Source organism: Balaenoptera acutorostrata, chromosome 19 (assembly GCF_949987535.1).
Source record: "Balaenoptera acutorostrata chromosome 19, mBalAcu1.1, whole genome shotgun sequence".
Taxonomy (NCBI): Eukaryota; Metazoa; Chordata; class Mammalia; order Artiodactyla; family Balaenopteridae; genus Balaenoptera; species Balaenoptera acutorostrata.
The window spans coordinates 32415137-32435122 of record NC_080082.1 but is presented as its reverse complement, the minus strand read 5'-3'; the positions used below and the strand labels follow the sequence as shown (position 1 = coordinate 32435122).

At 40.0% G+C, this 19986-nt stretch overlaps 1 protein-coding gene across 2 annotated transcripts in view; it reads right to left on the bottom strand.

Moving 5' to 3' along the window:
- Window positions 1-339: 339 nt before the first annotated feature.
- Window positions 340-19986, bottom strand: part of TOX3 (TOX high mobility group box family member 3) — a 108645-nt gene continuing 88998 nt past the window's right edge. For both annotated transcript variants that reach the window (XM_057535087.1, XM_057535088.1), the window contains exons 4-7: window positions 12314-12583; window positions 8002-8229; window positions 6275-6355; window positions 340-2307 (exon numbers count right to left, since the gene is read on the bottom strand). In XM_057535087.1, the coding sequence (XP_057391070.1) occupies window positions 1579-2307; window positions 6275-6355; window positions 8002-8229; window positions 12314-12583 (1308 nt within the window). In that variant the 3' untranslated portion in view covers window positions 340-1578. The remainder of the gene's footprint in view (window positions 2308-6274; window positions 6356-8001; window positions 8230-12313; window positions 12584-19986) is intronic.

Here is a 19986-nt window from a genome sequence, read left to right as displayed (position 1 = left end):
AAAATTTCTAATGGTTCTATTTCTTTTCCTTTTTTTTTCTTTTTTGGCCGCACTGCTCAGCTTGCGGGATCTTAGTTCCCCGACCAGGGATCGAACCTGCGCCCTCGGCAGTGAAAGCGAGCAGTCCTAACCACTGGGCCGCCAGGGAATTCCACTAATGGTTCTATTTCTAATGGTTTATTTGTTTTTTTACAGGCTCTGGTTAGGGGCCATGCAATCCACATTCTTGGCTATGAATCTCTTATTTCCAGTTGAAAATGGAAGAAGATGCTTGGGCTCAAACACAGGTTGGTATGGGACCTATTTCCCCCATCTTCTACATACTCAAGGAACCAAAAGTGAAATTTGACATATTTTATTTTGAAAAGTGAACAGTAGTTGCCTGGTTGTTGCATCAAAATACAGTCTGCAGTTTTTACTGAAATGTGTTTATTCTATAGCAAGATAAAAGCATTTTTGTTTTAGTTAAGCAAAATACAAACAACTTAATTGCTGCTATCATAACTCATAAAAAAGTATAAAACAGCATAAAAACACAATAAGCAACGTAGCAATGAATGGTTTATGTCACCAGTGTTTACGTTAAAGCCTCGTTTATGAAAACTTTACAACACATGATATGAAAACTTACAACTTTGAAAGAAAATATTTACATTGATTATTCAGATGCGGTGCGCCTTTTAAATATTCTACCGGTATTACATCATAATAAAAACTCTTGCTCTTTTTTTTTTTTTAAATCTTAACTTTTGTAATAACTGTCTCCATTTAAGTGCATTTCCCTTTTAAAAATACAGTGTTTTTCATTTTCGAAACTTGTCACTCAAAACACAGAATATAATATTCACATTCTTTTCTTCTAATTGGAATGAATATAATGGGCTAACAGTGGTCATAGATATTGTTACAACATATACTGTGGCTTGATTTGGAGAAGTCATGGGTAAAAAGTGAAAAGGAGTCAATAATTGAAACTAATCACTTGCATTTTTTTTTTTTTTTCTGGAGAGATTTAAGGAAAAAAATAAGAGCTTTGGCAAAAGTCTGTGATTTACATTATTTTTTTCATGACAAAAAAATGCCATCAACGATTGACGTCATACAAATGTTTGTATGAAACTGGATTTTCGTATTTCAGGTAGTTACGACTGTGCTTTTTATTTTTAGGGCTTCGGAAGTTCCAATCGCCTTGAAGTGTAGTTTCTTCACTTCGGGAGAAATAAGGCCATTTGCTATGACTCAGAGAGGCCAGTTTATTATAATCATCAGTATGTCCCAGGATTCATTAAACGGTTTGATTCACATATTGTAGGTAGAGCCTGAATAAATAAAAAAAGGCATCACGTAAAAGAGCACAGCTTTTCTTGTTTAAAAACAAAGTGGTTTAGAGTCAGCTAGAAGATGATTTTCAGCTACACTGTAGTTCTTATTGCCTATCTAATAGACACTTGAGAGGACCGCGTGATCTTTTACACATTTCTGCATAACCAACACCGACTCACGAGTTGCAGCCACACATGGTTTACTCTCGGACGCCACTCTCCTCCAGATGCGCAAATCCGCCTGCCACGTGCGTCTTCAGAAAATACTGACCTGCGATAATACTTGAGTCTGTGTCTGAGACTGTATCTGTGACTGGTGCTGCTGAGAGGCTGGCTGGGGGCTCCCGATGGTGGGGATGGGGGATGTAATCTGGGAGGTGACAGGGGAGTGCTGCCGAGGAGAAGGCTGGGATTGATGCTGCATGTGCTGCAGCTGCTGCAGCTGGAGATGCTGCTGCAGCTGCTGCTGCAGCTGCTGTTGGTTGATTTGCTGCTGGAGGTGCTGCTGCTGCTGCAGGTGCTGCTGCATGTGGTGCTGAAAATGCTGCTGCTGCATCTGCTGCTGGATCTGCTGATGCATCTGGTGCTGCTGGAGCTGCTGCTGCTGCATCTGTTGCATCTGTTGTTGTTGTTGCTGCTGCTGCTGCTGCAGCTGCATCTGATGCTGCTGGGTCTGCACTGAAGGGCTCACTTGGGTGGAGGACGCCGAGCCCACCATGGAGCTGATCAGCGGAGCCCCAATGTTCGATGGCATGTTGGCTGCGATGGTGACCGAAGTGACGATCTGGTTCATGGGGAGTCTCATGGTTAAGGGTTTGGGAGCGATTGACCTAGGGAGCGATTGTTGGAGAGTCTGAGGGGAGGCCGACACTGTTCCGTGCTGAGACAGTGGAGGGTTGAGAAGGAGGGAGGAGGTCAAATTGGTGGACGCCAGGGTCTGCTGAACAGAACGAATGGTCTGGGCTTCTGCTGATTCGGCAGCAGCCTGCATTTTGGGGGAGAAGGTTGGGGGTATTTTTAGTATTGTAAACTGATGAAAAAAATGGCCACCATTATTCATGCTTCCCTGAACCCAAGCACTTTGTCACGTGGCTTTATAGCTCCTTCCAGAGGTGGAGTGGAACTCCCCACCCTTTGAATCTGGGCTGGCCTGGCACCTTTGCTCTGGTCAACAGAATGTGATGGAAGTGAGGCTTCAAAGTCTGTCTGTCTGTATCTCTCAGAACCTACCACCTCATGATGACAGCCATGTGGCCCAGTTACCCGTTCAAGAGCCAGCTCATTGCCAGCCAACTGCCACGTAGGTGTATGAGTCCAGCACCAACCCCCTGATGCTGACTGCACACAGACGAGCAGGACTAGCTGATCCTGCTGAGTCTTGCCCTAGATTTAAAGACCCAGCTAGTTAAATGGCACTTTCTGGGATAAATGCTTATCTTTTTAAGTCATTGGGCTTGGGGCTGGTTGTTACACAGCACTATTGTAGTAAAAGGTGACTGATACATATATTTAAGAGTAACAATTCTTTAGCATTTAAGTCTGAACTAATGTTACCACCAAGAACCATTTTGAAAGACAACAGAATATAGACTGCCTGAGTTCAAATCTAGCTCAACTACTCAACAACTCTGTGGCTTGGGGCAAGTTAATTCACTCATCTGTTCCTCAGTTTCCTCATATATAAAATAGCGTTATATGGTATTCACCTTGTATAGAGGTTGTGAGAATTAAACCAACTCATATTTATTAAGCATTTAGAACAGTGCCTGGCCTACAGAAAGCACTTTGTAAATGTTAGCTATTTTCATTAATTAACAATTACTACTACCAGAAAGCAACTGTTACCAGAAAACTTCAAAGCCCTGTATATAATAATCAAAGCCATGATTATTTATAACAGTGCTCACTTGAGTATAAGAAAAACATAACTGAATTCTTTAGAGACACTAAATTGAAGTACTTTACAATTTTAGAAATAGTTTTAGTTTACCAAATATTTTCAAAGATTTCCAAAATTCATCAAAGGAGTCATACATAAAGGGAGAAAGTTCAGCACTCATGTGACTGCATAACCTGTTATAAGATAAACAAATGACCTGGGGCTCAACATGGAGAGAAACTGCCTAATATATTTTGTACTAAAAACACATAATTACCTCCACAAAAATAAATTATTTTAAATGCAACTGGGATTAGGAATAATTCCTCTTAAAGACTATTTTTTTCCTCTTTTTCTTCATAAAATTTGGGTTTTTTGTAGGGGGGTGTGTACGGGGGGGACCTTGGTGGCATCAAGCTGCCATCCACTCTCTTTAATGATTCTGAATGTTTATTTCTAGATTTTTACTACTCACATGTATAAAATCTACTATTAGAAGAAACCTGAGGAGTGACTTTACATGGAGAATCACTCAAGGTAGGAAAAGCCATGGCCGATGGCTTCTGTTCGAACACCTGATCAGTGTAAAGCTCCGTCCATCGGTGGACAGTTCTCTGGTTTTGTACAAAAGCTCAGGGGGCGCTGCATGTTACTGGAGGGTCGTGTTCTGAAGCCTTTGGGTAAGAAGAAACCTGCAAATACTCATTATTATCTTTTAAAAAAACCATTAAATCACCCACAAAGTAGAATACACACAGTCTTCTACATATAAACATGAGCATTATTTTTATATACTCTAATATTTAAAAATTGCCAAGCCAGTCTTAAGGAAGAAACCACAAGGAGAGTCTATATTTAAACACCTGGGCAATCACACCATTATGCCTATGAGCTGCTCCCCTAGTGGAGAATGGAAAAGGGTGGATGGCTGTGAAGAGCTCCTGCTCACCTGCCGGGTCTACTCCCTCACGGTTGAATATTAAGCTTCTATTAATTTTGTTGGTTGTTGTGAAGATTAAAAGTGATAGTAGAGTCACATCTTAAGGGAAAGTCCCGGGCTCTGATGTAGAGACTTACGTTAAATGCACATGTGGTGTTTATTATTTCTAATGTTGAGGCTGAAATCTCGCTCCCTTGTAACCTCACTCCTTGGATGAGTTCTTCCATCCAGGGCACAGAGATCAAGCTTAGGCTTCCCTTCCATGATGGATCTCATATTTGAGGACCAAAATCATATGCCTCCAAATCTTTGCTTCCATGATTCTTTCAATTATTTAAGTATTATTGGATTTTCGGTCCTTACCATCGTGGAGGCAACCTGCTGGAGGGCCTTCAATTGGTCAACCATTGGGAACCAATTCTTTAGATGTGATCTAATCAGCAAGCTGTACAGTCAGATGCTGCTTCCTGTGAGATCCCATATTAGCAACTATTTCACACTTTGGGTTCAGGTTGAAATTATTCTAAATTTATACCTCAAGGACTATTTTAGTTGCCTGTCATGCCTCTGACTATAAATTTAGGGTGCTCTCAACTGCACTTACCTAATGAAAAAAACAAAACAAAAACACACCCCCTAAACAATTTGGATTTATTCTTTTTAAATTCCATCCTATTGAATAGTTTTTTAGAATCAGTGGAATCAATCAATCCATTTGGAAACATTTCCGAATTGGATTTTAGTATCCAATGTAAAATGTTTAAGTTATCCCTTCAGACCTGATCAGCCCAATTATGGATGCTATTTCCAGAATGCCTTTTGAGTTACTGGCTCTTGGCTTAAATCTATGTATGATCAATTATTCATGCTCTAATGCACAAAGATCACCTATACCTGCTTCTAGGTAAATGAATGAATAAACGATCCACGTAAGAAGTACATGCACATTGTTACTCTATTCATGTCACTCTGTCTAATTAGCCATCAAGTACACCTCAATTCTTAACATCTGTGGCCCACACATTCTACCAATGTGCAAATCTGCATCCAGAATAGGTTTTCTACCAATGTGCAAATCCCCATCCAGAATAGGTATATCTCTCAATGTGCACCTTCCAGAGTCTCAGAAAAAGCTTTTGCTATGGACCTGATGAATGTTTTCTCTTTCTAATGAAGTGGGAAGGGTCCTAAGAGCTATACCAACGAGGTATAGGAGTACCTCTCTTGATCTGGTTCTGAGCAGCTGCCGAAGGTAGATCTTACAATTCTGGTGAAGATGAGAAAAGAGGGCTAAACCCTTTCTAAGTGGCTCTGCCGGCAGCACTGACCATGCCCTGAGGCCCTATGTTGTACTCTGAGGCAACAACAATGACAAGGAAATGGGATCTCTGCTTGCCAGGGGAAATACATCACGAGCAAAAACATTAGTTCACATTATCCTCCCCAAAGCTTCTCTAAATTCTAGGAAGGCTAAGGACAAAGTTAATTAAATGTTAAAAATATAAGGTAACAGCTCATGCTCCTTTTGGATCAAGGTAATAATAATCCAGAGTGACATTTGCTTTGGACTACTGTTGCATTTTATAATACATCAGGGCCCATTGTATATTCTATGTATAATACATGCATACATGTCTTTTTAAAAGTACTTGGAGCATAATTTTATTTTAAATAATCGTGAGGCTTATTTATTTATATGATGTGGAAGAGTTTGGTCAAAAACGCAACATTCTCTATTATATTATATCCTCTATCATGCAACCATTGGAGAATTTATGACCTGATGTCCAAAAATGCCTGACAAAAATACTTCTCAGTTTAAATAGAGGACATTAACACAGATCTCAGTCCCCGACGGGAAGAAAGAGGCTGTTTGAAATCTGTCTAAATAGCTTCAACATACATATATAGAGATCAGTGACTCTTGGAAACAATTTGGATTCATCAGCTTGAGTGAACACTTATTTTCCATGCCATCCTTGGGGTGATCTCTAATGGGAACAAATAAGTTTATGAGTTGTTCGAGATGCTTTTTTTTTTTTTTAATCAACTCGAAGAGGAGTTGCATTTATGATTTCAATGCTCCAGGGCTCCTAACTCTCTCAGACACTGGCCGCCCCTGTCCGGGTTTACCTTAGAAACGAGGCTGGCCCTATACGCAGCCAGGGCTTTCAGGTATTCTTTTTTGGCGGCTTCCGTTTTCCTTTTATAGACCTATTAAAAGACCACAATTAGCACCACTTTTAGCACACACATTCTCAGCCATAAAATAACTGCTGGGCAAATTACGTCGCAAGAGAACTCACATAAAAAGTTGGTCTCCCTGGCTTTGATTTTTAAATGTAGAAACACACACACAGATATTAAAACGAAATGAAACTCTGCCACCCTCACTGGGGCCCAACTCTGACGTTTACTATGGCAAACAGAAAAAGATTTCAGGTTGCAGCATGGAATTCATGAGAGTAACAGCTAAGGGCCTCCTGTTCGGGCAGTAAATAAGGTAACAAGGATGAAATTTGTGGCAAATGGTTTAAATTATAGAAAGTTAACGAGCTTCTCCATCCATGTCTTCTTTCCCTCACACCCATCTCTAAGCGGAAACAAACCAGAGGATGAAAAACCAACAATAATAGGGAAAGTGTGTGAAGACAGAAGAGAAAAGATGGAGGCCTTTCAACCTGGGTTTTCTTTTGGAGAAAAAAAAAGAAAAATCAGAGATAGTGAAAGATGAAAGATTTCCATTAGTGAGACCAGTGAGTTCCATAAATATATTCCAGTATATTAAACCTCATTTGGGCTTCCTTTTCTTAAACCGTGGTGTCTGATGGCTGGCTGTTATACCAAAGTGCAACTATTCTTTTCTCCAGAATTTAAAAGTTAGATGCAGCAGTTTGCCAGCCCCCTTAGGATTACATTTCTAGGGTAGAAAATCAGTCTGCCGCATAGAGCATGAAGCTCAGTGCCAACAAACAGGCAGATTCTACAGTTGCACCATCCCAAGGTAACCAGTTGGTAGGAATGAGAAGGAAGAAAGAAAGAAAGAGAGAGAGAGAGAGAGAGAGGGAGGGAGGGAGAAAGGAAGGAAGGAAGGAAGGAAGGAAGGAAGGAAGAAAGAAAAAGAAAATCAAGGGTTTTCCACTCCTTATTCCTGAAACAATTATTCTGGTTTATTACTAATAGGGGTCTATTCTTGTGAGGATATGGAAAATCAACGCCTATGAATGGTCACTGGAGCTTCATGCAAGGAGCCAGGGGAGGACTGAGCCCCAAGGAAACCATTCTTCTCTCCATTTGTGTAGAGGACTTGCATGGGGAAAGATGGGAAGCTGGACCCTAAGGAAGTGTCTCCCACCAGCATGGCTAATCTCTCAATGCCTCTCATACAGCCACGCTTTCAAATGAACTTGGAATAAAATTTCAAATGCCCGATGACAATAATGAGACACGCAGAGTCAGCTTCAAAGTTTGGAAACCCCCCAGGAGAGCACAAGAGTTCAGAAAGATGATCAAAAAAAAGGCAAGCAGGATGGACCTAATCCCTTTGTAGTGCCTTTTTTGAACAAAGGGGGGAAAATTCCACATTATTTAAAATGAAAAGATTATCATCAAAAGTTGATGCTTGCAGGATACTGCCTGGATCTCCTCCAACTCTCTTCTGAATGGGTTCTGAACACACACCCTTAATGGAACTGAGAAATCCATATAACTGCAGAGTGGTTTGGGTTTATATGTTTGTGTTTTTTAATTCCATAGCTTAGAAAGGCTTTCATGAGAAGCAATCATAGTAAGTGGATGTATTCACTCAGAAAAGGTGTAAAGAATAATCTTGCAATGACCATGATGGATCTTTGCCTCACCTGCTTTTGCTCTTCTCCAAGGCTGTCCCACATAGATGCTACGATTTTTGAGACCTCTCCAAAGGTTGCGTTAGGGTTTTGACCTTTAATTGCAGCCTGTGTGTCTCTGAAAAACAGGGCATATGCTGACACTGGCTTCTGTGGCTCATTGGGATCTTTCTTTTTCTTTTTCTTTGGAGTCTTGGGCTTCTTGCCAGAATCTGGAGCAGCTCTTTTCTCTCCAATGGCCTGCAAAGCAGGAAGAAAATTCACTGCCTAGAATGTACTTGCAGAGAATGCAGAAAGACTTACTCAGGTCCCCAATCGTTCTTTTAAGGTTTTGTTAAACATCATCAACAGATGAATCACCACCAAATGTGGGGGAGGGGTAAATTTGCTTAGAGTTAACTGGACAGCAGAGATTAGCATTTAGAACATTGATTAATGAGACCCAGAAGTATCTTCAATGCATTCGCAACATATGCTCTAAATAGCAATTATGAATAATGAAAAACAGAACGCTCTGTACCAAGTAATGCCATATATATATGGGCTACACATGTACCCATAAACAAAATATTTTACATTTTCAAAGGTTTTAGAAGTAAACCTAAATACTATTCAGGATGTTGATCATATTCAGATATTTTATATAAGGTCCCTTAGCCATAGAGGCATACCATATGTATGATCAGTCTGAATTGATTTTTTTGAGGCTTGGTCTTTTATTTTACCAGAATATGACTTTGCTAATGGTCTCCGGAAACTCAAATGGAAATTAGTTCTAATCCCTAAGCTTGCACAATAAGGGAAAGGTCACTTTTATTTTCTAAAACAATAAAAAACTTCCTAAAGAATAGGATAACAAGAAATGTAAAAATGTCAAAACTCTAAGTAGAGCTAGAAAGGAAATTGATACTCTTCATAAAATTAAAAACCTGTAAAAGAGCAGCAACAGTAGATACTTAAAATTGCCAAGGCTAAAAAGAAGACTAATAAGACAATGTTTATTATTACATATAGTAAGTAACCCTGCCCACAAGAATTCTGGCCTAGAGACGCTCACACATATTCACAATGAACTCTGAAACTGAAACCATAGAGATGACATGGGTACAGTTCCCCAAATTTATATACCACTGAGCTCCAATACTCACCTGCTACCATCATCTAATTTCAACAATCATATAAAATACTCATCAGAGAAGCAGGGGAAATGATTTATCAACCTTGTTTTATCTCCCCCTAGATTATGATATGACTATATTGGAGATAATTTTGCAGTTAACTTCATCAAGAATGCTGAAGTGTTTGACAAAATCTGTTTTAAAAGCCAGCCTTGGGCAAGATCAACAGAGATAGATTCAAGTAGTAACAGATTGGTTTTTAATGGCCTTGAGTCTTGAATCTTAATTCAAATTTTCCAAGAGTATCATTACTTTCTGAAAGAGGGTCATTGGGAACTTAATCCAATTACTAGCATTCTTAGGGAGGAAACTGATAAGTAACTTTTCTTTGAGAGCTCTGAACCCTCAAGGTGTTAGGAAACCAAGATCCTACTTGTTGGTGGGCCTGTTGTTTGTACTGAGTGATAACCACACCCATACTTTATACAAGTAGTTTATGCACTTCAGTAGGTGTTAAGCTAGATCTCACCTCTCCTCCAAAATGCCATCTTTCATAACTCACACGATTAATTCAATAAAATTCTGTAGACCTCATAGTCTTTTTTCTAAATCCTCAGAATAAGTGCAACTTGTTTAATCTAGTTAATGAATCTGAACTTGCAAGGGAGTCAGATGTCTTTTCAATTAGAGCTTCAATTGGAGCCAAGTTATCCTTCAGTGAAAAAATATTACGTAAGCCACATGAAAAAAATATATATACACAGAGTTTTCTAACTGAGTCAAACAACTCTATTCTTTTCTTGGAAGAGAATTTGGCACTGTTTGCACCAACAATACCCTGTCCAATGGCAAGATGAAAGTTATTTCCAGTTAAAGCTTTTTCCAAATAAGAAGAGTTCTATTTCACTCTTTGTAAAACAACATTCAAGTGTTGACAACATTTGATGTCTTTCTTGGACAACCATGACTTCCCCTAATCATCATTAGCTTTTAAGAATAAACCCGAAATGAAGAATCTCACAGTGTAAATAAAAGCTCAGAATTAATTCTCCTAAAGAAACTTCTGCATAGTTGACTCAAAGGGCTGTGAAAAAATGGAGAAATAGCTTTACCCAAAAGACATAATCAACAATAATGTTAATCTTCCTTTTTCAGCTAAGTTGCTTAAGAGATATATTGGATTCCTTGTCTTTACACAAAACCTAGACCCTGGCTTAAAATGGAACAAGCTAAGAGTCACATAAAAGGTTCTCTTTAGAGGTGACAATTTCAGATTGATACAGAGGTAAGTATTAAGATCAGTTGGAATGTGAACCAAATGAAAGGACTCCACTTGTACTGTGTAATAGCCAGTTGTAACTCAGCTGTATCTTACACACATCCCTCGAGTTTCTTTATTACTTCCCACTTCATCCCACTGAAGTCCTTGTGAGTGTGAGCAGAGACTGCTAAGTGCATTTCCCCACCTTGTGTCCAGTGGGGAGTTAACATAATGGGATAGACCAAGCCCTCTTTCTTAAAATCCCTGCAACATTTCTCCTCTTTTCAGCTAAACTCCCTCCTCTTTTCATCACCCGCAATCTTTTCTAGCTCCTCTTCTTCCATTTCTATTTAAACATAAATGATGCTCAAGGTAAAAATAAATGATGCTCAATGTTCTGGCGTTGCTCCTTACGCACGCTGAGAAATCCTGATTACTTCTATGTGCTCACATCTATGTGCAGATGGTTCCCAAATCTATAGCTCCATCTCCAACAGACTGAGTTCTAGACTCACATGGAAGCAACTCAAATTCAACCCCCTAGCATGTCAAACTCTCATCTTCCCTGTCGGGAAAAAAACAACACTCCTCTCTTCCTGGGTTGAGCCTCTCCATTTACTGATATCCACGCTGGCTCTCAAACTAAAACCCAGTGTATCTTTTATTCCTTCAAATTCCAGGGGATCACCAAACCTTAATAGATGATTCTTTCTCTTGAATGTCTCACTAATCTGGCACCTCCTGTCCATGCCTTTCTTTGCTAAAATAAAAGCAAACACTTCATAACAAAAGGACGTTTTAATTGAGTTCCTTCTCTCTGGTCCCTCTCTTTATAACACATTCTATATACAGCCCAAGTTATCTTTCTAAAGCATAAATTTGCTTATGCCATTCCTCTATGCAAATCAATAATCAGCTCTCAACTACCAACAGGAGAAAGGCTACCACATTTCAGCCATTTCTTTCTTCAACTCATTTCTTTCTTCCCCCATGTCACACTGCTCACGATACCCATAAATGGACATGTAATTTCATTGCTCTTTCTACCAGAATGCTGGCCTCTCTCTTCTGCCTCACAAACTTTTATGTATCCTCTTAGACCTAATTCAAACATCACCTTCTCAATAAAGACTTCCTCAAATCACTCTCCTAAGCAGAATCGATGACCATCTCAGCACACCAGATACATCAATTATACCTCTAATCACATCTGGAGCTAGTTTTAAACATTGCTATTTGTTCCCAGTGGGAAGTCCCAGGGGCAATAATTCTCTTAGAAATCTTTGTATCACCAGAACGAAGTAAAACGTCAAGCACAGAGTAAGTGTACCACACATAATTAATAAATGAGGAATGAGTAATTGTGTACCTACAAGTAAGTTCAGTGAAACAGAATACTTTTCTAGGCATTCAGAAAAGTCATACCTGCAACTAAGTTTTTACTACACCTTGTGCATATTTGAATCATGTGTCATTTCCCTGACAAAAGCAAAGATGTAAAACGACTGGAACTTACTACGTGATAAACCTCGTCAAAGGTGCAAGACTGTCCAATGCGGTAGCAGTTCAGCCAACTAACCAGATGAAACTTGCCTACCTGGACATTAACTTAGAACCAGAGCAGTTCAGAATTTCTGGAAAGTCTAGTGCAAGCCTTCCCTTTTGCTGATTTAGGAAAATTAAGCCTACAAGAGTTAAGTGACTTACTCAATGCCTTACAACTACTAGGAGAAGCCAGATCTTCCGATTTTCAGTTGAATACACTTTCCACAGAAAATAAGTAAATATAAAAGAGTGAAGAAAAAAATTAAACCACCATAAATTCAAATGCTACTCCAAATCCATGAAGCAAAAGAAGGTACTACTGTGAATGAAATTCAAAGACATGCGCATGGGGTGATTCCCAATTCTCTGGTAGGTTATATACTAAAGGCAATTAACTCACTCTGTTGGATTCATCAGCATCCTCTTCGTTGATGGAGCTAGAAGGGGAGGGAGTCGCCGATTTGCTCGCTGGAGGTGAAGGAGACGTGTGGGGCACACTGGCACCTCCCAAATTCAACCCCAACTGGGCGCTGAGCTGAGACTGGTTGATGGTGGTGAGCTGGGCAGGAGGCATGATTCCAGAGCGAGCAGCATCGGTCATGTGGACGATGGACCTCATGATCAGGGAGGGATCCTGACGGTATTGTGAAACTTGTGTGTGGCTCTGATCCTAAAGGGGCAACAGCAAGGGGGGGAATTCTTAGTTTTCCCAAACATCAATGAGCTTACAGGGGTTGGGAACGAAACGGGGAAGGGGGATCAAAAGGTACCAACTGCCAGTTACAAAATAAGTACATCATAAGGATGTAATACACAGCGTGATGGCTGTAGGTAACGGGACTGTACTGCATATTGGAAAGTTGCTAAGAGAGTAGATCATAAAAGTCCTCTTCACAATAAAAAAAAAAAAACTTTTTTGTAACTGTATGATGACAAATGTTAACTAGACTTACTGTGGTGATAGTTTCACAATATATACAAATATCCGATCATTACACTGCACACCTGAAACTAATATAATATTAGATGTCAATTATACCTCAATTAAAAAAAACAATGAACTTATAATGTCAGCAATTCCTTAGATAGGTTTGACTTGTAATTTTGATAGATCTGACTTATCTCAGGATAGCTATGAATTATCTAGTTATTATCTAGTTATTAATTTATTAATGAGAAGGACTCATGCCAGAAAGCTGAAAGGTCAAAAGCACAAAGCCCAAATCATCCAGCCTAGTCTATTGCACCAGAGAACTATCACTGGATGACTTAACTAAGTGATAACAAAACACTACTAGCAAAGGGAAGAGAAACAGCCGCCTCTTGCTTCGTACTGAGGAAACTGATGACAAGGAAAGGGTGGAAACAGAGGTCTAACCCTTGCAGGCTCACCAGTTGGTTTGCCATCCTTCTCCGGCACAGTTCTGGTTCTATCACCCTTTCCCCAGCTCTGCGAAAGGGGAGAATCAGTTCTCTATTTCATCCTCCCAGGCATGCCTGTGCCATATAGAGAGGATGGGCTAGAGAAGCACAGAGCAAGCATCTGTTTGCTTCAGGGCACCCTCTCTGTAAAACCCTCTGTGGTTAACCAGAGGGTCAGTCCAATTCTGAATTACATTGTCAAGGGCATTTGGAAGTCATTCCATGTCCTCAGGATTGGATATCACTTTTTTCATCTTAAACCTGCTTTGTTTTCTTCTGTTCAACCCATCTGATTTAATGTACTAATGAATTTTTAAAAATATGTATAAGGAGGAGGTAAAGACAATCAGAATTAGCTTCTCGGAAAGTTACTGCCGTCACTTCAAACATAGCCTTCTCTGTTTTTGGGCAGTCATATAAAAGGCTTTAGAGTTGCTTCTTCTTCTTTTAATTCCAAAGAATCAAAAAATGAAGACATGCTTTTCAAATGACTTACTTTAAGACTTGTCATTTAGAGTGAGTCTGTGATTTTCTTGAAACCAAATTCTCCTGACTCACAGTGACCCAGAATCTAATTTTATACACAAGCCTATGAATTCCTCTTTTGAATCTTTCTGATAAGGCTTATTTTTCTCTTTAAAGAAACAAATGAATTTTAACTTGGAGCGTTAGGTTTCTTAATCTTAAATATTATAATGCCACTAAATAAGAAGCCAGAGCTATCAGTAGGAAACTAGTTGAATAAATCATGATCGACCATACTACAAAGTATTATGAAGCTTTATAAAATAATGAATTAGATTTATGTGTATTGACCTAGAGAAATGATTCTCAATTTTGGCTCTAATGACATTTTGGACCAGATAATTCTTTGCTGTGGGAGCTGTCCTTTGCATTGCAGGATGTTAACAGTAACCTTGGCCTCCACCTACTAGATGCCAGTAGCAACCTCCCTCCCCTCACCAGTCATGACAATCAAAAATGTCTCCAGACATTGCCCCCTGGAGGGCAAAACTGCTCCCAGTTCTAGAGAACCACTAATCTAGAGTGATATGCAAGATATAGCAAGTGAAAAAGCAAGTTGCAAAATAGAGTACAGCCCCTTTTTGTTTAAAAAAAAAAAGTGTATAAACAATGGTTGCATTATATTGAATTGGATTGGAGGGGTAAGGAGGGGAGCATCTTAACTTCTTCCATTTACAAAAACACAAAACAAAAGAAACAAAAACTAGAACACTCTAGTTAGGAAAAACTAAAAAGGGGGCTTCCCTGGTGGCACAGTGGTTGAGAGTCTGCCTCCCGATGCAGGGAACACGGGTTCAAGCCCTGGTCTGGGAGGATCCCACATGCCGCGGAGCAACTGGGCCCGTGAGCCACAACTACTGAGCCTGCGCGTCTGGAGCCTGTGCTCCACAACAAGAGAGGCCGCGATAGTGAGAGGCCCGCGCACTGCGATGAAGAGTGGCGCCCGCTCGCCGCAACTAGAGAAAGCCTGCGCACGGAAACGAAGACCCAACACAGCCAAAAATAAATTAATTAATTAATTAATTAAAAAAAAAAACTAAAAAGAGACAAGTAGTTAAAATAGTCTGCAGCTAATTGTTAGGGTTTAATATTAAACATACAAATTTTCCACTTCTTAACGATTTCTGAGTTACCAAATTCCTGTGGAATCCTGGAGAAATGTGTCACTCATACATATCAGAACAACCCCAACTGTTCTTTGTCTCACTGACAATATCCTTTTCCACTACTCCTAAAATATTACATTCTCCTGGCAGGCATCCTTCTGCAGACTGGTATGACAAAAGTGGATTTTACGCTATCAGTTTGTCCTAATTTCTTTTTATTAGCATTCTTCACACATTTAGCTATTTCTCTTCAAAAATCTGAGCTGACTGTCCACTCTTCTGCATTCTTTTAAAGTTCCACCATTTCTTGCTTACGTCACTTCCAGCCCCCCACTCCTGGGATTTAAGCTATCTTATTCTTTTCTTTTTTTTTTTTTTAAACATCTTTATTGGATTATAATTGCTTTACAATGGTGTGTTAGTTTCTGCTGTATAACTAAGTGAATCAGCTATTGTATACATATATCCCCATATCCCCTCCCTCTTGCACCTCCCTCCCACCCTCCCTATCCCACCCCTCTAGGTGGTCACAAAGCACCTAGCTGATCTCCCTGTGCTATGCGGCTGCTTCCCACTAGCTATCTGTTTTACATTTGGTAGTGTATATATGTCCATGCCACTCTCTCACTTCTTCCCAGCTTACCCTTCCCCCTCCCCGTGTCCTCAAGTCCATTCTCTACGTCTGCGTCTTTATTCCTGTTCTGCCCCTAGGTTCTTCAGAACCATTTTTTTCTTTAGGTTCCATATATATGTGTTAGCGTACGGTATTTGTTTTTCTCTTTCTGACTTACTTCACTCTGCATGACAGACTCTAGGTCCATCCACCTCACTACAAATAACTCAATTTCGTTTCTTTTTATGGCGGAGTAATATTCCATTGTATATATGTGCCACATCTTCTTTATCCATTCATCTGTCGATGGACACTTAGGTTGCTTCCATGTCCTGGCTATTGTAAACAGAGCTGCAATGAACATTGGGGTGCATGTGTCATTTTGAATTATGGCTTTCTCGGGGTATATGCCCAGTAGTGGGATTGCTGGGTCATATGGTAGTTCTATTTTTAGTTTTTTAAGGAACCTCCATACTGTTCTCCATAGTGGCTGTATCAATTTACATTCCCACCAACAGTACAAGAGGGTTCCCTTTTCTCCACACCCTCTCCAGCATTTATTGTTTGTAGATTTTTTTGATGATGGCCATTCTGACTGGTGTAAGGTGATACCTCACTGTAGTTTTGATTTGCATTTCTCTAATGATTAGTGATGTTGAGCATCTTTTCATGTGTTTGTTGGCAATCTGTATAACTTCTTGGGAGAAATGTCTATTTAGGTCTTCTGCCCATTTTTGGATTAGGTTTTTGTTTTTTTTTTATATTGAGCTGCATGAGCTTAAGCTATCTTATTCTTAATTTTAGTCTCCAAATACATCTTTCAGAAGGCTTTTTAAAAGTCCTTTCAGACTTCTTTAAATCTAAGTAGTTTAAAATATCTACAGGCCACTCTAGAGTATTTTAATTCTGACTGAATAATAATAAATTAGTTAACTGGCATGGCCATGAAATATGAGGATACGATTTACACAGTTTTCTCATTAACTGAGGAGTCACTTTGTTTTCTTTACTTCTATGCCCATGAACATCAGCACGTATAGGTACTTGACTGATGCATCCCAGGCCTACAGTATTTCAGAGGAATCTCATGGTCACACGGAAGGCGAAGGAGTTAGTTTTCTTGGCTTTATCAGCTCTTCCTGAATTCCACCTGCAATTTATGCCTTTATGATGGACCTGGTTGCCTGAGAGTTCCTGTTGACAAACAGCCAAGGTTCACAAACAAGGAACATTGACTGTATGTTTACTCGGGGCCAGGATTTGTGCTAAGCTTAATATGCATTTTCCAATTCAATCCTCTAACTTTCTGAATTAGATACTATTATACCTATTCTTGGCTAAGAGTGATTCCCTAGGCTACCGAGCTGGCTGGTGACTGCTTGATGGAGAAACTGTGCTCTAGGGAGCCATGGTGCCACCACAGTGGAAGCACGTACTGACGGGGAGACAGGTGAATGGGGCTCTGAGCTCTGCACTGCCACCATCCATCCCCCTTTAACAAAAGCAACTCAGTTTTCATTTGTTTTATAAATTGAGATTCCTCACAACATTTCACCAAGAAAAAAATGGGTTTTCCTGAAGCGGGGACAGTGTGAAAACCACTCCTGAAGCATACTGGTGGTGGGGCTAAGGTCTTGCCAAAACTTAGAGCCATCTACATGGTCTTCAGATCCAAAAACTGCTGGCCCACCTTTTCTAATCTCCCACAGGACAATACACCAAGGACCGTTAAAATATTGTCAAGTAACCTCTGAACCACGTAATCAATGCATCAAATTGTGCTAGCATTTACCACGGTACACAGCTCTCCAATAATAACTTCCTATGTGTAAGGATTACAGTATAAGATTAATGGTGAAAGTATCTCTTTAGAGAGTCAAGTGCCTTTAGGGCCACCAATTATTAACAACTTCCTTAGGGAACCTGGCGATCCTGAAAAGCTACAATCATTTTCTATTATAAAAAAAAAAGTAACCTTTAAAAGACACTTCCTTGGATCTTAGGATTTCTACCTAAAAAGAGAAAGATGTCAGCTCAGTTGAAAAGTGTTTACTGAGCACTTACTGTGTGCCACGCCAGATATCTTTGAAAACTAGAAAATTACCATACGATTCTTTTAAACATGACTCTAATTTAGAAGGGACTGATGAATTTACTATAACAAAGTGTAAGCAAGAATGATTCATATATACTCCTCCAAAATAGCTCACCATTTTTCCTACTAGTACTGACATGAGAAGAAAATGTATAACCATGGATATAGCCCTAAGAAATTTAATGCGTTTTTGAGACTTCCCTGGTGGCGCAGTGGTTAAGAATCCGCCTGCCAATGCAGGGGACACGGGTTCAAGCCCTGATCTGGGAAGATCTCACATGCTGCAAAGCAACTAAGCCCGTGCGCCACAACTACTGAGCCTGCACTCTAGAGCCCACGAGCCACAACTACTGAGCCCACGTGCCACAACTACTGAAGCCCGTGCGCCTAGAGTCCGTGCTCCACAACAGGAGAAGCCACCACAATGAGAAGCCCATGCACCCCAAAGAAGAGCAGCCCCCGCTCGCTGCAACTAGAGAAAGCCCGTGCGGCAACAAGACCCAACGCAGCCAAAAATGAATAAATTGATTTTAAAAAAAGATATTACATAGATATAGACTGTATTTCCCCACACTGTACATTAAAAAAAAAGAAATTTAATGCATTTTTGTAAATCATTATGTTTCACTTATTAAAATTAAGCCTTGAAAGATTTACCAATGATCACTGAAAGGCAAAGCAACTAGTGGGTTATAAGAGATTGCTATTAGCGCATCCAACAATAAGGACTGAATGCTGGTAGCTTCTTCAACTCCTTTCACAATTATGTTTCATATGGAGAGTTTACTTGTATCACTTCCTAAACTGTTCATCATTTGGAAACAACTCATTCTCTCTTCTTATCTCACTCTGTCTTCTAATTGATGATATTAGATAAGAGTTTCTCAACTTCTGCAGTAATGACATTTTGGTCTGGGTAATTCTTTGTTGGGAGAATGCATCATATTCTTTGCTTACAATGCACCTTGAGCATTGTAAATGCTTAACAGCATCTCTGGTCTCTACCCACTAGGTGCCAATAGCCTCCCCTCCCCCACAGGTTGTGACAACCATATGTCTCCAGACATTGGCAAATGTCCCCTGCTGGGCAAAATCCCCCCCCTTCCCGGTTTGAGAATGACTTTATTAGACAAATATAATGGAAATCATCTTCTTGAGGGGGAGGAGGAGGGAGTGTCCAAAGATTAGGTTCTGTCTGTGAAAACAGAACACATATGCATAAACAAGATTCAAACTGTGATACTGTGAAAAAAATAAGCTATACAAAAAAAAAAAATTATTCTGGGGAGGGTAGCTACATTTGATTAAGTCAGCAAGAAAGGCCTCTCCAAGATGACTTTTGAGCCGATATCTAAAGAATGAGGAGAAGCCAATCAGGAAATGAGGAGAAAGTATGTTCCCAGCAGAGGGAAGAGCATATGCAAAGTCTGAGGTGGGAGAGGGCTTGGCACTCTTGAGAAATGGAAAGGAGACCCGTAGAGGTGGGAGCCAGGTAGGCAGGTGAACAGCGAAATGCAATGGGATTGGAGAGATGGGAATGGGCCAGATCATGCAAGGTGGGGAAATCAGGGGATGCTTCCCTGCAGAGGTGACCCGCTGGGCTGAGGTGTAAAGGAAGAGAAGAAGCTAACTGAGCTAGAAAAGAGGGAAGAGCATCGTATGCAGAGAAGAAGAACTTGTACAAAGTCACGTGGCATAAGGAAGCACATCACGGATAAGTAAAGGAGAGGTCAGCATTACTGGCCAGGAAAAGCGAGGCTTGCTGTGAAGCTGGAGAGGCAAGTAATGGCCAAAGTAGCAGGCCTTGTAATCCATCCTAGATTTTATTCACGATGTAGAAGGATGCCACTCAAAGTTTAAAGGCTTGGTACCTATCCAGGGATATTACTCATTCCAATAAGTATTAACTGATCAGGGGACTTCCCTGGTGGTCCAGTGGTTATGACTCTGCCTTCCAGTGCAGGGGGTGGGGGTTCCATCCCTAGTTGGGGAACTAAGATCCCAGATGCCTTGCAGCCAAAACACCAAAACATAAAACAGAAGCAATACTGTAATAAATTCAATTAAGACTTTAAAAATGGTCCACATAAAAAAAAAAATCTTAAAAAAAATATTATCAGCGGACAAAAGACTAATCTCCAAAATATATAAACAGCTCATGCAGCTCAATATTAAAAAAACAAACAACCCAATCCAAAAATGGGCAGAAGACCTAAATAGACATTTCTCCAAAGAAGACATACCAATGGCCAAGAAGCACATGAAAAGCTGCTCAACATCACTAATGACCAGAGAAATGCAAATCAAAGCTA